At 39.5% G+C, this 13,291-nt stretch overlaps 1 protein-coding gene across 2 annotated transcripts in view; it reads left to right on the forward strand.

Annotated features, from left to right (window-relative positions):
• Positions 1–9,211, forward strand: part of alcama (activated leukocyte cell adhesion molecule a) — a 73,592-nt gene extending 64,381 nt beyond the window's left edge. The window contains exons 11-16 of one of the 2 annotated variants that reach the window (XM_042430831.1): positions 140–261; positions 1,738–1,867; positions 4,094–4,120; positions 5,466–5,580; positions 6,059–6,177; positions 7,186–9,211. In XM_042430831.1, the coding sequence (XP_042286765.1) occupies positions 140–261; positions 1,738–1,867; positions 4,094–4,120; positions 5,466–5,580; positions 6,059–6,143 (479 nt within the window). In that variant the 3' untranslated portion in view covers positions 6,144–6,177; positions 7,186–9,211. Of the gene's footprint in view, positions 1–139; positions 262–1,737; positions 1,868–4,093; positions 4,121–5,465; positions 5,581–6,058; positions 6,178–7,182 lie in introns of both variants that reach the window. The other variant, XM_042430830.1, reaches the window with a different exon arrangement.
• The last annotated feature ends 4,080 nt before the right edge of the window (positions 9,212–13,291 follow it).

Raw genomic sequence — 13,291 nt, forward strand, 5'->3', positions numbered from 1 at the left:
TGGATTTAATCTGTTCTTCTGGAAAAAACTTGCAATTTGTAACATTTTATTAACTCAGTGTACACCACACCACATGAAATACTTTATAAGATGCTACTGAACTGACCATGTTAGTAACAATATAATGTGTTTGCATCAGGAAAGCCTGTGATCACCAGCCTGACCAAACACCGTGCTGATGATGCCCAACACAAAGTTCTGACCTGCGAGGCTGAGGGAGTGCCAGAACCCAGCTTCCAGTGGAGTGTCAATGGCACGAATGTAAGTGTGGAAGAGTGAGTGAGTGTGTGTGTGTGTGTGTGTGTTTTGTATCGTAAAAGCAGAGATGTGTCGAGTTAGGGTGTTGGTGGAGAAAAAGCAGCAAAATGAAGCAAGATAACAGCAAACAGTGCAGTGTGGTGTGATTAAAGAGTTCTTTGAGGATACTGTCAGAGTTTGCTTTGCTCTTGCAATTAAAGTAAAGAGAGCTCATACTGAGGTTTTCACTATTTTCTACCATTCCTCTTTTATGACAGCCCTCTGCACAGTGTTGTTGCATTGCGGCTGTATGCATAGTGCAGAATTGTTGTAGCAGCCACTGTGTATTGGATCCTGTGAACTATCCTTCTGGCAGGCAACACTTTGAGCTATGATGCATCAGTGGCAGTTGAATGAGGGTCCTTTCTACACTTAAAGCAGCTTAATTGTCCTGTTAAGGAAAACATTTGATAAATGATGGCAATATCCCAGACAAGTAGCAGCAGCCTCACAATACACAGTAGGAATAATAGACTGAATTAGCAATGAATGCTTCAAACAGTTGCATATCGTTTCTGTCCTGTGAAAAACACTTATCTCTAATTTGTGAACTTTTTGAGTGAAGTTCTCTGCCAGGTGACAGCACATTTTCACATGATCCAGTGGGTTTTAAAGTATTTATTTATAAGAAAGCAGAGAATTTGCTCAACCCATAAAGGAACACTTAATCCTTGATTTTATTGGAAAAATTCAAAACCAGCAAATTTGTAGATACATGATTTTGACTGGAGGTGACAGTATCTCCTGCTAGATTTTGACGTGATTATAAATGATGGTGCAGTGTCATGAATGAATGTTTTAAAGAGCCTGGGCCCTGGTTCTGAGAGAGAGATCAATGGAAACACAAACAATGCTGCACATCATTGTGCAGTGAGGCAGATTAAAGAAAATACAAAATGGAAACATGCTCCTTTCAACCTAATTTTTTAAATTTACCAAACTAATCTCATAGACAGCCTTTCCATGCAGCGTGGGTGCATGGAAAGGCTTCAGTGCAGAACATCATTCACTCTGATAAATAATGTACTTATCAAGATGTTCTGTGATGAACTACCTCAGGCCTCATTGTGAAAAGGTAATGCTCCAACAATGAATCAACATTTCTTGGTTGGATTCAGGTTTGTTGGCAAGGAAGATGATGTTTTGTGTTTACTTCTGCATTCAGAATGAGTTTGCAGTTTGCTTGTTTACTATCAGACTCCCCCTGCGTATCGGCAGAGTTCAGCTCCCCTGTCTGATGTCGACATTTGCAGTATTTTCCTCCCTGTCTTCCCACCATTTACCATTTACACCATTTACCACCTGTCAAGTAATATACTGAATATCCTGTAGAATCAATAATGTGTGTGCAACTAAAGAGGCTGCTACATGTTTGAGATTTATTCCCCTAAATATTTCTGAACCCTCTTCTTCCCTCGTGTGTTTTTGCTGTGCCTCCAGGAGGAGAGCTCCTACATCAATGGCAAGGCCACCCATAAAATCACTGTGATCCCCAGGGTGAACCTGACGGTCACCTGCAGTGTCAGCAACAAGCTGGGAGATGATGTCAAGACCATCAACGTCTCCTCTGGTAAGTTAATGCTCATGCACACTGTAAACAACTGCTGGAAGAGAGAGAGGTGCAGTAATGTATCTATGAAGTCTGTCACTGAAGTTATACAGCTTTGAACAGATGAATCATGTATTCTCACTTGCTTCGCTGTGGTACTGCCTTTCATTGTTTGGAGTTAATGTATTAGGCTAATTAGGCAGCATTAGCTGAAAACAGAGAGAGACGAATTAGTCAAATTCATTTTAAGATTAACTCTGGATGCAGTCATTCTCCAAGCATGGCTTTTAACACCCATTAAAACATGAAATCACACAAATCTGATTTGCTGTATAATGACAGCTTTTCTCAGCCAGTAACCCTGTTGACCATCTACACATCTCAGTTTTTCTGCAGCTCAGCTCTGTATGAAACAAACAGGCTGCTGGTGGCTTGATGATTGTGTTGTTGCCAGTGTGAATTCACAGTTAGAGGGGATCTTGCCAGCAGCGTTCAGCTGTAGCTTGATTACTGGAGCCTCATTTTAATAATGATTGCTCTTTGTAACAGTGCATCGCTGGTTCTATAACTGAGTTACATTTAACAGGACGTTGTCTAAATAGAGCGAACACCAATGCAAAGCCTCTCTGCAGTTAAAGTTCATTCAAGTTGCTTGCGTGAGAACTGTCTTATTTTTTATGGTCAACCCAGAGGATAAAACTTTAACAATTAGCACAGTGAAACTGGGTCAATGTACCAACATGAAGTAACAGTGTGTAACAAAATATATAAGTAGGAATAAGCAATGGTGGGGTTGTACAATAATAATAATACATTGATAAGAAATATATGGATTATTATAGCTGTGCGGAGGTGTGACATTCACACAAAACACACTGAGGCAAAGCAAGTAAAAAACAGGAAAGCAGGAATATACCAAGTATTAAATATATTACGTATGAAGTGTGAATGACGTTGACATCTAGAGCAGCGTCTTCATCCCTTGTAGTCAAAACAGTAAATGCTAATCAGCAGTCTTCTTTTAAACTCACATCACAGCGGTGTTACGGTTGAACTGTGGATATCAAGGCACTACAATGCTCACAAAGTAGCTTAGATATTGTTATTTCTGCTCATCACACTGCTATTCTTTGTAGCTGTACGCCCACGGAGAAAGGTACTCGGCGCAGATGTTCTAAGAATTGTAATACTAGTTCTTTCTTTCTTCACAAGAATAGTGACATAACAAGAAAAATAGATTCTGCTGCATTATATTAGTGTCTGTTGGATCAAGTGAAGTGTGGAGCTTGCTGTACCTTAACCTACCTTAGCTTGAGATCAAATATGATTTGGTGCTGTTTGTACTTTTGTCATTATAAGAGAGAGCAAAGATGAAGGAGAAATAATCAGAAGCCGATTAACCATTTAGAGGAACATCAGGGACTATTTAGGATGAATCAATTCTTTTAATGACTATAGAATCACACCTTGTTATGTCTGTGCTTTGTCCCCCAAAATGATGTCAATATAAGCAGGTGTTGGTGGTTTTGGTGGTAAATGGTAACAGATGCAAGGATTTGACACCAATCCCTCTTATCAAAGCAGTTATTCACTGAATCAAACTGTTGCAGAACTTGCATTTAAATGTAGCACAGGCACACCAATCACACAGAAGGCTTACTATGCATACTATAGAAACTGGTATGAAAAAAACACAAAAACAAAAGGAGTAAATAGGAGAAAGACCGGGACTGTCAAAGGCTAATTCTGAATGCTACAGCGGTATCCTTTCATTTCATGCATACATGCTGTGCCATTGCTCTCCTCCTCATTCTTTCTTTCAGTCTGTGATAATCCTCCTTTCCCTTTGTCTCCCCTCCTCCTTCACTATCTCCGGGGTTTGGCTGGATTTCTTGTTTGTTGGGGAGCTAAACCTGTCTCGCCTTTCTTCCCTGCAGTCTAAGAGCCACTGTCTGGCATATTCTCTGAAAGCATAGTAAAGTGTTGCTTTTAGAAGGTATTGTTGCTCTTCCCTTCCCAAGGTTAAGTTCACTTGTTGTTAGGCACAATCAGAAAAAAAAACTTTGGGGGAAAAAAATAACAGCTTTATATTTCATCTTGTGTGACTGCACCTGGCCAGGCTTCTCTCACTATTCATCAAGGCAGGATTTAGTTTGCCTTTGGGTTTTTTTTTAGACAAACAACATGTGTATGTTTTTGTTGGCTTTCATTTTTTATGATTTGTAATTTATTTATGTTTGATTTCAGTTATTAAGGAGGAAAAAGAGAAAAGAGGTAAGATTTTGTTTTCCTTTGCTCCTTTCTTTTACTTTCTAGACTTTTAATAGGAGCCTCTGTCGAACATTTTCTTCAACAAATCTCAAACTAGAGTTGAGGTGAAACCTGGCATCATTGCTAACTAAACTGTTATCCGCTTGGATTCTCTGATTATACAGCCAGTAAACACTCATGTCCTCAAACACTCATCACTCCACATGCAAATATTACTGTCTGCACATGCAACCTCATTTCAGCTTTTCCATCTTCATTATTTTGCTTAGAGTGGGTCACTCATGCAGATGAGCTCTCAGAGGCAGATTAGAAAGATTATCAAGAGTGCTTGATGATTATGAAAGGACTCCACATAGTCTTTGCTAAATGATGAAAACACAGTCACCAGACCTCTCCATGTGTCACCTATAATTCAGTCATTTGAACTCTTAAACAGATAATAGACTACTATTCATTCAGGATAGATTGTATTTTAGATACAATATATGGTCTTCTAGTTGTAAAACAAGTGTAGATTCAGATATTTAAAAGATGTGGCTGTAGTGTAGTGAACCTACGTTACAGCCACAGCTGTGGTTGTCTAACATTACTAGCCATTTCTGATTCTTGTCAACAAAACAAATCACTGTAAGCACTAATTTAAGTGAAAAGCGTGAGCCCAAAGGACATAAATTATGCACGACGGTGACAGGTTCCACACACCTGCTATTCTTTGTAAAGTCACAGACACCGTCGTACTGCATATATAGCACAGCTGCTATTACCTGGTGAGAAAATGGAGGGTGATGTTGAGTCAGACTGAAACATTCAGCAAAACGTCAAAACACTTAGCAGACATGCTGACATTAATGCATTTCTTCATCTTCCTGACAAACTCTCCTGTTCTATTAAAGGAACACACCAGCTACCTTCTCCTCCTCCAGAATATCCAGCTTTTCATCGTTGCACTGCTGGTGTTATTTTCCTGGAATGTAAACAGAACTCAACTCAGTGTGCTTGCTAGTTGCTACAGTAACAACCAGAATGTCACTGAACTATAAACCCAAAGCGAAGCAATAAAATGTTATGTGGTAAGTTTGAGCCGATGAAACTTTATTGCTTGAGTATAGACACAGGCAGGTTGGCTCTGTATAGTGTAGCCCATGCTAAGCATGGAGCATTACAGCCAATGATCTACTAGGGACACATGTTATGATTTTGGTATCTGTGTTCTCATCACAGCAAGGATTAAACAATCTTTCAGAGAATTCCTTTAGGTGCTTTGTGGGGAAGCTTGTGTGTGAGTGTGTGTGTGTGTGTGTGAGTGTTAGTCCTGCAGCTGAATCAGAGTGCTGCTGTCTGTTTCCAGGTTCTCAGGAGGATTCAGAGGACCAGTCCAAGCTCATAGTGGGTGTCGTGGTAGGGCTCCTCATGGCTGCTGCCGTGGTGGGACTCATCTACTGGCTCTACATGAAGAATTCAAGGTATAGAAACACACACTAGAGCGCACGACTGCTGTTCACATTTGCATTTTTACATTTAAATTTCATGTCCCTGCTCAAGTCTGGATGGCACTGCTCTTGTTAGCTGGCACCACATTCAAACAAAAGGAGAAACCAGAATTTGTGCCTCAGAGTGAATCTAGAATAATAATCAGCAGGAAGGTAGTCAAGGGTTACGGCCACATTCTCTCTCTGACAATATAGTGAACAAACACTCCTGCCTGCCCTAAAACGATCACATATGTCAAAGAGGAGATAAGCAGCCGAGGATGTACAATCAGGTGGGAGGCTTTCATACCACGTAGCAGAGGGAGATACAGCAGAGGCAGGCGTGTGTATGCTGAAGAGACGACGTTTGTAGCCTGCAGTGGAGTGACTGACTATGCTGTCTGGAGAAGGGTGAGAAGGTCATTCTGTAGCAGAGGTGCATCATCCTTTTGCAATTCTGTATTCACCACAGACAAGGAAGCTGGAAAACTGGAGAGAAGGAGGTGGGGACATCTGAGGAGAGCAAGAAACTGGAGGAGAACAATCACACCGTGTAAAGGCGCTCAGGCTCTATCATGTGTGATGAAAGAGGTAAGAATTGTCACTTTTAAGTATAAACACACTTACACAGACAGAATGGGTCAAGTGTTCATTTGAAATACTTTAATATAAATGTCACTGTAAATGTTAAATGCAGGTTATTAAGTGTAATTCCAGCTTATTACAGCTTGTGTCATGTTTTTGTTGGTTTGGCCATCATTCCCAGAAAATTTATTCACTCAGAACAACTTTGTATTGATTAGCAGTGACTCTTCCCTCCAAGCCAAACCAAACCCAAACCATGCTAGCAAAATGCTCCCCACAGCATAACAGAGCCACCAGATCCCCTCACTGTAGGGGTCAAGCATTCAGACCTGGACCAGTTTTTCCTTTAATTCGTCACCTGTCTGTATATACCCATACTGTAGGCTATGTACTGTACATAGAAAGAGTTATTGGTGGCTGCTGTCCATCATAGCTGTCAAGTGATCCCTTCCTAAAGTTCTTTCATTGTAAGGGATGGAGGACAAAATCCACAGTTCTCATTCTGTGTAAAAATAGCTACATAGCTCATTAGCTGCTCAGCTGCAGCACATTAAACAGCATGTAAACATACCTGCAGATATCACTTCGGACCTGTTAGATGCTGGTTTGACCGTTATAGTCTGTATACTGTCTTCCACTGCAGCCTAAAACACTGAGAAATATAAAGAGGGAATTTCATCCTACTATACCATTATATATTTTATACTCGGACTGTAACTTTGGAAGATACACTTGAATTGACTAACTCAGACTGCTGAAGCCTTATATTACCTTCAGCTGAATTTAAGAACACACTGTGGATTTTGTCCCCTCACTTCATGGTCTGTATGGACAGCATGAATGATTACAGCCTCCAAGAACTCTTTGAATGTACACATGAGCACATGAACCTATTCTTTAAGATAAGTGAATATATTTTGTGTATGGGTGTTTTTGCAGGCATCAAAATCATGCATGATTGAAATGATTGTTAATGAGTGTATTTCTCTCTATGTGTCTGTGGGGGAGAAGCAGTTGAAAGCGGCCTTGCAACATCAAAATACAGACTCCCAGTTGGCTGCTGACGCGCTCCATCAGGCTCCACATAAGCAGCAACAATCAGAGTAATTTTCCACCAAGACCTGCCCACAGCCTGCTGTCCCACCTCACTGTTTGAAGTCCTCACTGATGCTGCCTCGTGTTACTGTGTCATTTTGTTTTTTGTGTTCCTGGTGAATGCTCCCTGTTATGTTTTGTTTAGGAGATTTTGTGAGGCTGTGTGGTGGGTTTTTTTTTTTTTTTCGCCGCTTTGTTTTTCCTTTAGGATCTTTTTTTTTTTTCAATTTGTTCTTGAATTTCTTCAAAGAATGTAAATTCCTTTTACACTTTTTAAGGCCTGTATAACAAATCATAATTATGCGTGTGCCCTGGCTGAGCATGCCAATGTTTATTTTTATTTTGACTTTTTTGTGCGCTGTGTGTGGAAAAGCCTTTTGTTTGGCTGTGCTCAGAGAAAAAGACACCTCACTGCTGTATAATCTTACTGAAAATTTCCTCAAACTTCGCAGAAGATAACCTCAACATCTCTTGGCTTATGTTCTCTGGTTTTTAAACACTGGCAAATGAATTGTCTGAATATCTAGTTAATGGATTCCCACAACAGTAAGAGTCCTAGTTATAGTCATAATATTAAATAAGGAACTGGATGTACTGTGAATGATTTCTATACATGCAGTTTATTGTAACTGTAACCCAAAAAAGCAAACTACTGTGTTTTAAATTGCATTTGTGCAGGTGTAAACTGGTCATCAGCAAATGGAACATTAAGACACACTCAACCACTAATTCTTTGTTTTTGTAAATTTCCTCCCTATTTCAGCTCCTTTTACTTTTTCTTGACATCATGTCAAGAGGGACTTTTTGACTCATTTATGTTGCAAATAATTTTATCTGAAAAGAAAGAAGTAATGAAAAGGCAAGAAGTCATCAGAAAAGTGCAACAAGTTGTAAGAAATGCTAAAGTATGTTCTGCCATAACGTTTCTTTTTCTTTTTTTTTAAGTTGATACTAAAAATGAGTTTGCTCACCTGTGATTTGGTTTAATACACTACATTATTGTCTTCATGTCTTCACCTGTGCACATGTTTGCTCTACAGTTGAGACCATGGTTTTGGAGTAGATTACATATTTTCTTTTTCATGTTTTCATTTTGGAAGAGCTTTACTGAAGCCAGGTCTGAATGTTCTGTTTTTTGTGTATTTGATGTATTTATATTCTGTGTGCAACCTACCTGGATGGCTGTTCTGCAGCATGCAAGATAGTTTTTTAAGCCTGCATGGAAGGCATCATCAAGTGTTGAAAAGGTACTGTATGGTAGAAGAGTTACATGAGAGTGAATCAGGTGATACAGTATCTCATTCTCTGTGGTATTGTAATGATGTTATTTTTAGCTCGGTGAAGGATAACCCAAACTGAAGACAGTAGTTGAGAGTGACAGACAATATGGGGTGCATAAAGATGGTGGCTCTCTGGGTTTACAGCATTCTGCTCTGGTTCATCCCACAATCAAACACCACAGTGGCCCACCAACAGAAAAGACCTTGTTAACATTTACAGTTCAGTTAATACAGTGTACTATGTGTTAGCACACAACATGTAAACTTCCTGATGTATGCATTTAAATATCCATGATTCACCTCACTTCACCTCAACCTAAAATCTGTTCATATTTCTGACAACACCAGTAGATTGTGATTATTGCCATAAGTCAGTTGAGTCTGAGCTGTAGTAATTAATGGTAGAACAAGTGGAACTGGTTTTGTAGACTGCAATGTTTTTCATCACCTGGCATCGTAAATGTATCCAAAGCGTCAGGTGTAGATAGCGTTGGTTGATCATGAAACACTAAATGTTAACTTGAAGGAACCATGCAGCAGTTGATCTTGGCTGTTTTTCAAACTGAAGCAAAGAGAATACCTTCTGTTCCTTTACTGTTTTTTGGAAACAATGTGTAGAAGTTACCAGTCTAACTCTTCCCCCCCAGCCAGCATCTTCAACATTACAACAGTATAATCATATTGTGGGATGGTTGCAAAACCACATGACATGAAATCAGTAGGTCAACATTTTTAAGCACCTAGTCTATTGTTTTCTCATGCCTTTTGTTCCTTTTCAAGTAATCAGGTCAGCAGTGAAACCAAAGAGGGTAAGATGAGAAGGCCATAGTAGTGTTGTAAATACAGACTTTTGTTTTTGTACTGTTGTTGACAATAAAGTGTAAATTTCGAAAAAAAAAAAAAAAGTGTTATGTGCAAGAGTTTTTGTCAATAAATAGTCCCAACCCCCTCCTCCCCCCTTCATCCCATTACTGCACCGTGTGTAAGTACATGTTGAGGGCCACTGGATGTAATATGAGAATGTACATGGAAACCTAGTACACAATATGAATCCATTCACATGTCATGTCTAAGACAGCTTCTCTAAATGTCAGTTACTTCCCCAGTGACCAAATTCAACCAGCTCTCTACCATGGCAACACCGAGCAGAGGAAGAAAACATTTATAAAACAGGTTTTACAAACACTCACATCCTTTTCAAATAATCTACATGGATGTGAATCTCTGTCAAGGAGTTGTATACCTGGTTGAGAGCGTCCTTTTAAGATTTATAGTCCAGTAGTGGATTAAGCTAGCTACAGACTTGTTCCTGTGCTTTTTGCTTTATTGTGTTGATTGATTTGAACAGATGTGTTTGCAGCTGTACCATTTATATAACCTCAGAGAATCTTGAACTCATCTAATTAATGAAACCAACACAACCACCTTGTTACACAGGGTAACACTAAACATTCGGATCCTTTCTGTAATGAACCACTGCACACACATCTTACTGGAGACATGAACTCATTTTTCATCACAACACACTTAATGATCTGAAAACAGACTTCTTGTCCTTTTTTTGGCCTCTGTCCCAGTAGAGACACCACAGTGGCTCCAGCTAGAGTTGAACCAGTTAGCCTCCGAGTGTCCAGCTGAACAGACACTAAGACAAAGAACTGGACTGTGTTCAAGCCAGGACTGCTGAGAACTGGACACATTTAAAGTGCAGTAAGCTGAGTCATTTCACAGTTTTGTTTTCAGCCTCAAATCAGAGAACTTCCTAAAAGCCAATACAAAGGCAAACAAGATGACAAAGCTGTAACATTATTCCAACGCCGTGCATGCTGATGTCACCTATTCTGTTGGAGAGCTGCACTAATCAGCGGGTGTACGTTTCTGTGTGATGACTGTGTGACTTTGTTTGTGCCAACTGCAGGCCACGCCAGCGCTGGGAGATGTGAGGGGTAGGAGGACAACTGAGACTTGTGTAGGAGGAGATGAGCTTCATCACTGTTGTTTCAGCTTCCTGCTGGTTCATGCATTCATAGATTTCTTGATGCCCCTTAAATCCATGTTTCTAGTTTTCTTTTGGGTGCCTTGAGATTAAGCCCCTGCATCCTTTGCATGTAATTCTAAGACAGTGTGTAAGAATATAGACGCTGAGCCCCAGACCCCCAGGAAGCAATGTTTGATCAAACACATTCTCTGGGTGATTCAGGTTGACTCTCTGAGGGTAAAAAAAAATCACTACCTCCTTCTCTTGGTTTTAGCATTTTAAACCCAACATACTATTCAAGGCATTTGAATGAGCTAATAGCGTGTTGTGGAACAAATCCTACATCTGATGCTTTGAACAAACAAAATAGGCCAGAGTCTGTTAGTGGGGTGAGATCCAATCCATTTTAGCAGTTATAGTATATGTGAGCTGATGTTAAGACAGCACAGTGAACGGCCTTAAGAGATTATGTTCCCAGGAAATTCAGCTCACTGAGCATCATGTCGGAGGTGTTTGGAGGTGTCATGCTTTTTTTTCTTTTCTGAACCAGCATGAGAGACACAGAATATGCAGATGACAGAATCCACCTGCAGAAAGTCACCAACCCAAAAGCACACAATTAAAGATAAACCTTCGATTCTTACTAAATGATGATTCAATCCATGTTTAGCGTATGTAGTATAGCAACACTGACAAATAAAGCATGTCTCTGTTCTGGAGAGACACAAATATTGTATACATTTATGGATATTCATGAACGTTATGGCAATAGGAGACTGCATAGCTGACAGTTACCATGCTGCAGATGAATACTAGGTTACCTACTTAAAAGCTCATGAAGAAGCTAAACCTGAGTACATCATGTATTTACTAAGTAGGCTGGACTTATTCTCAGCTTTTCTTTTAGTCAAGAAATCCCATGAAAAGACTCAAACCAACAATCTGACTTTCTGTCTGAGGCACTCACAGTCTCAAGCCCACTAGTTCCTGCTGAAGACATAAATCTTTTATATCTCTCCACAAATACATTCTTACTAATTTCCTAAAACAGGTGGACACTGTAATTTTCAGCAAACGTTACTCACACAGGAGGAAATAGTGCATTTGTTGGGGATTTTCAGCAGTGGACTAATACACATTTGGTGTTCTAGTGAGTATTTCTGGCAGCAGGATGGTGTGTGTGGGATTAAGTCAAAATAAACTACCGTAATGTGTGCTCATGGTAATGAAGGAACATGTCACCAGTGTGGCTCATTGATGTGTTTTTAATCGTTTTTGGACAACAATGGAGGTCTATGGCACACAGGAATATGATATATCAGGTACTGGATACACACACAATACTTGTAAGGAGATCAGTTCACTGTTGGTTTTGGTCTTTTCATGGGATTTGTTCACAGTAAGAAAAACAGAATATCACCAGACAAATCGTTTCATTTCTTCACACATACTAACATTTTTTTGTTTATTTATTATTTATAAGTGATGAAGATGGCTTTTACTTGCTGTCGGTTCATGGTGAATGCTAATACAGCAGCATGAAGCACCGCAGGAACTTCTGCTGTTTGTGCTGTTACTCTTTTTAATGGGTGAGTTCACCGATGGGACAATGTCACACTTTCCTTTATAACTTCCAGTTAAATTCAGTATTCCTTCAAATCCAGACTACCTTCGATCAGTCGTCAAAGAGTTTCTTCTTGATCTGTTCAGCAGCTTGTGGGCAGAGTGAAGCTCCCTGAAGTCATAATTACTGGTGACAATCTTTTGTTATTTCCATTACATTTCTGGAACAAATCAAACCACATTTGACTTACTAGAAGCCTCTGGCTCAAAGTAATGTATTAATTTTATGTAGGAACAAATTGTCAGGAAACAGCTGTCCCACAGTTATTCTGACACAACACACACACACACACACACACACACACACACACGCACACACAAAATGTTAAATAAATCAAAGGAATTGTGACTTTTTATTTACTTATCCATGAAAATAGCATATCAAGAAAAAAGCATTAATAATGTATAAATTAATTGCACGTTACTCTATGCTTTACATAATTATCAACACTTTTTTTGTCACCAAAGCACATTAATACGAAAATGGATTTAGAAAATAAAAACTGCCCTTTGCAACCTAAGGCCACTTACTCCCTTCACAAGGGAGTCCAATGGAATGGACAATTCTGAGCTCAGAGTCGTTCAAGTTTGAGAAAATAAAAGTAAAAACAGACCAGTGCAAAAACTAAGCCTCAACTTAAAGGGGAATGCCACTGAGTTTCTCTATGATGTGTGGTGGCCTGTTCTATTGCAAATGAGTGTTAACTCTTCGTCTAATCTGTCACATTAACTCTCTGAGAGATGCAAGAGCAGTGGAGAGCAACCTGGTAGATTTCCTGCTGAGATGTACATAAACTTTGTGAGTCCAGAATTCCCATCTCCCATTGTCAGACGGATATAAAGCTGCTTATCTGATGAATAAGCTTTATCTAAGTGCTTCATTATATGTTTATAGATGGGTTTTTTGTTTAGTCGGCATGCTTCTGTGGTTGTGCTGTATAGGATAATAATGTTTTGTGAATCTGTGTCTGCACAGTGGATGATAACAAAGATAAGAGACTGGGTTTGCAGACTTCCTCCTTGCACACAGCATCCCTCATTATCACTAATTATCTATGGACTGTCTTAGGCCCTAATATTAACATATGTAAATTTTAAACTACAGCGGTGTTCCCCTTTAAAGTGCTGCTCAAAAAAGTAAAGA

Source organism: Thunnus maccoyii, chromosome 13 (assembly GCF_910596095.1).
Source record: "Thunnus maccoyii chromosome 13, fThuMac1.1, whole genome shotgun sequence".
NCBI lineage: Eukaryota > Metazoa > Chordata > Actinopteri > Scombriformes > Scombridae > Thunnus > Thunnus maccoyii.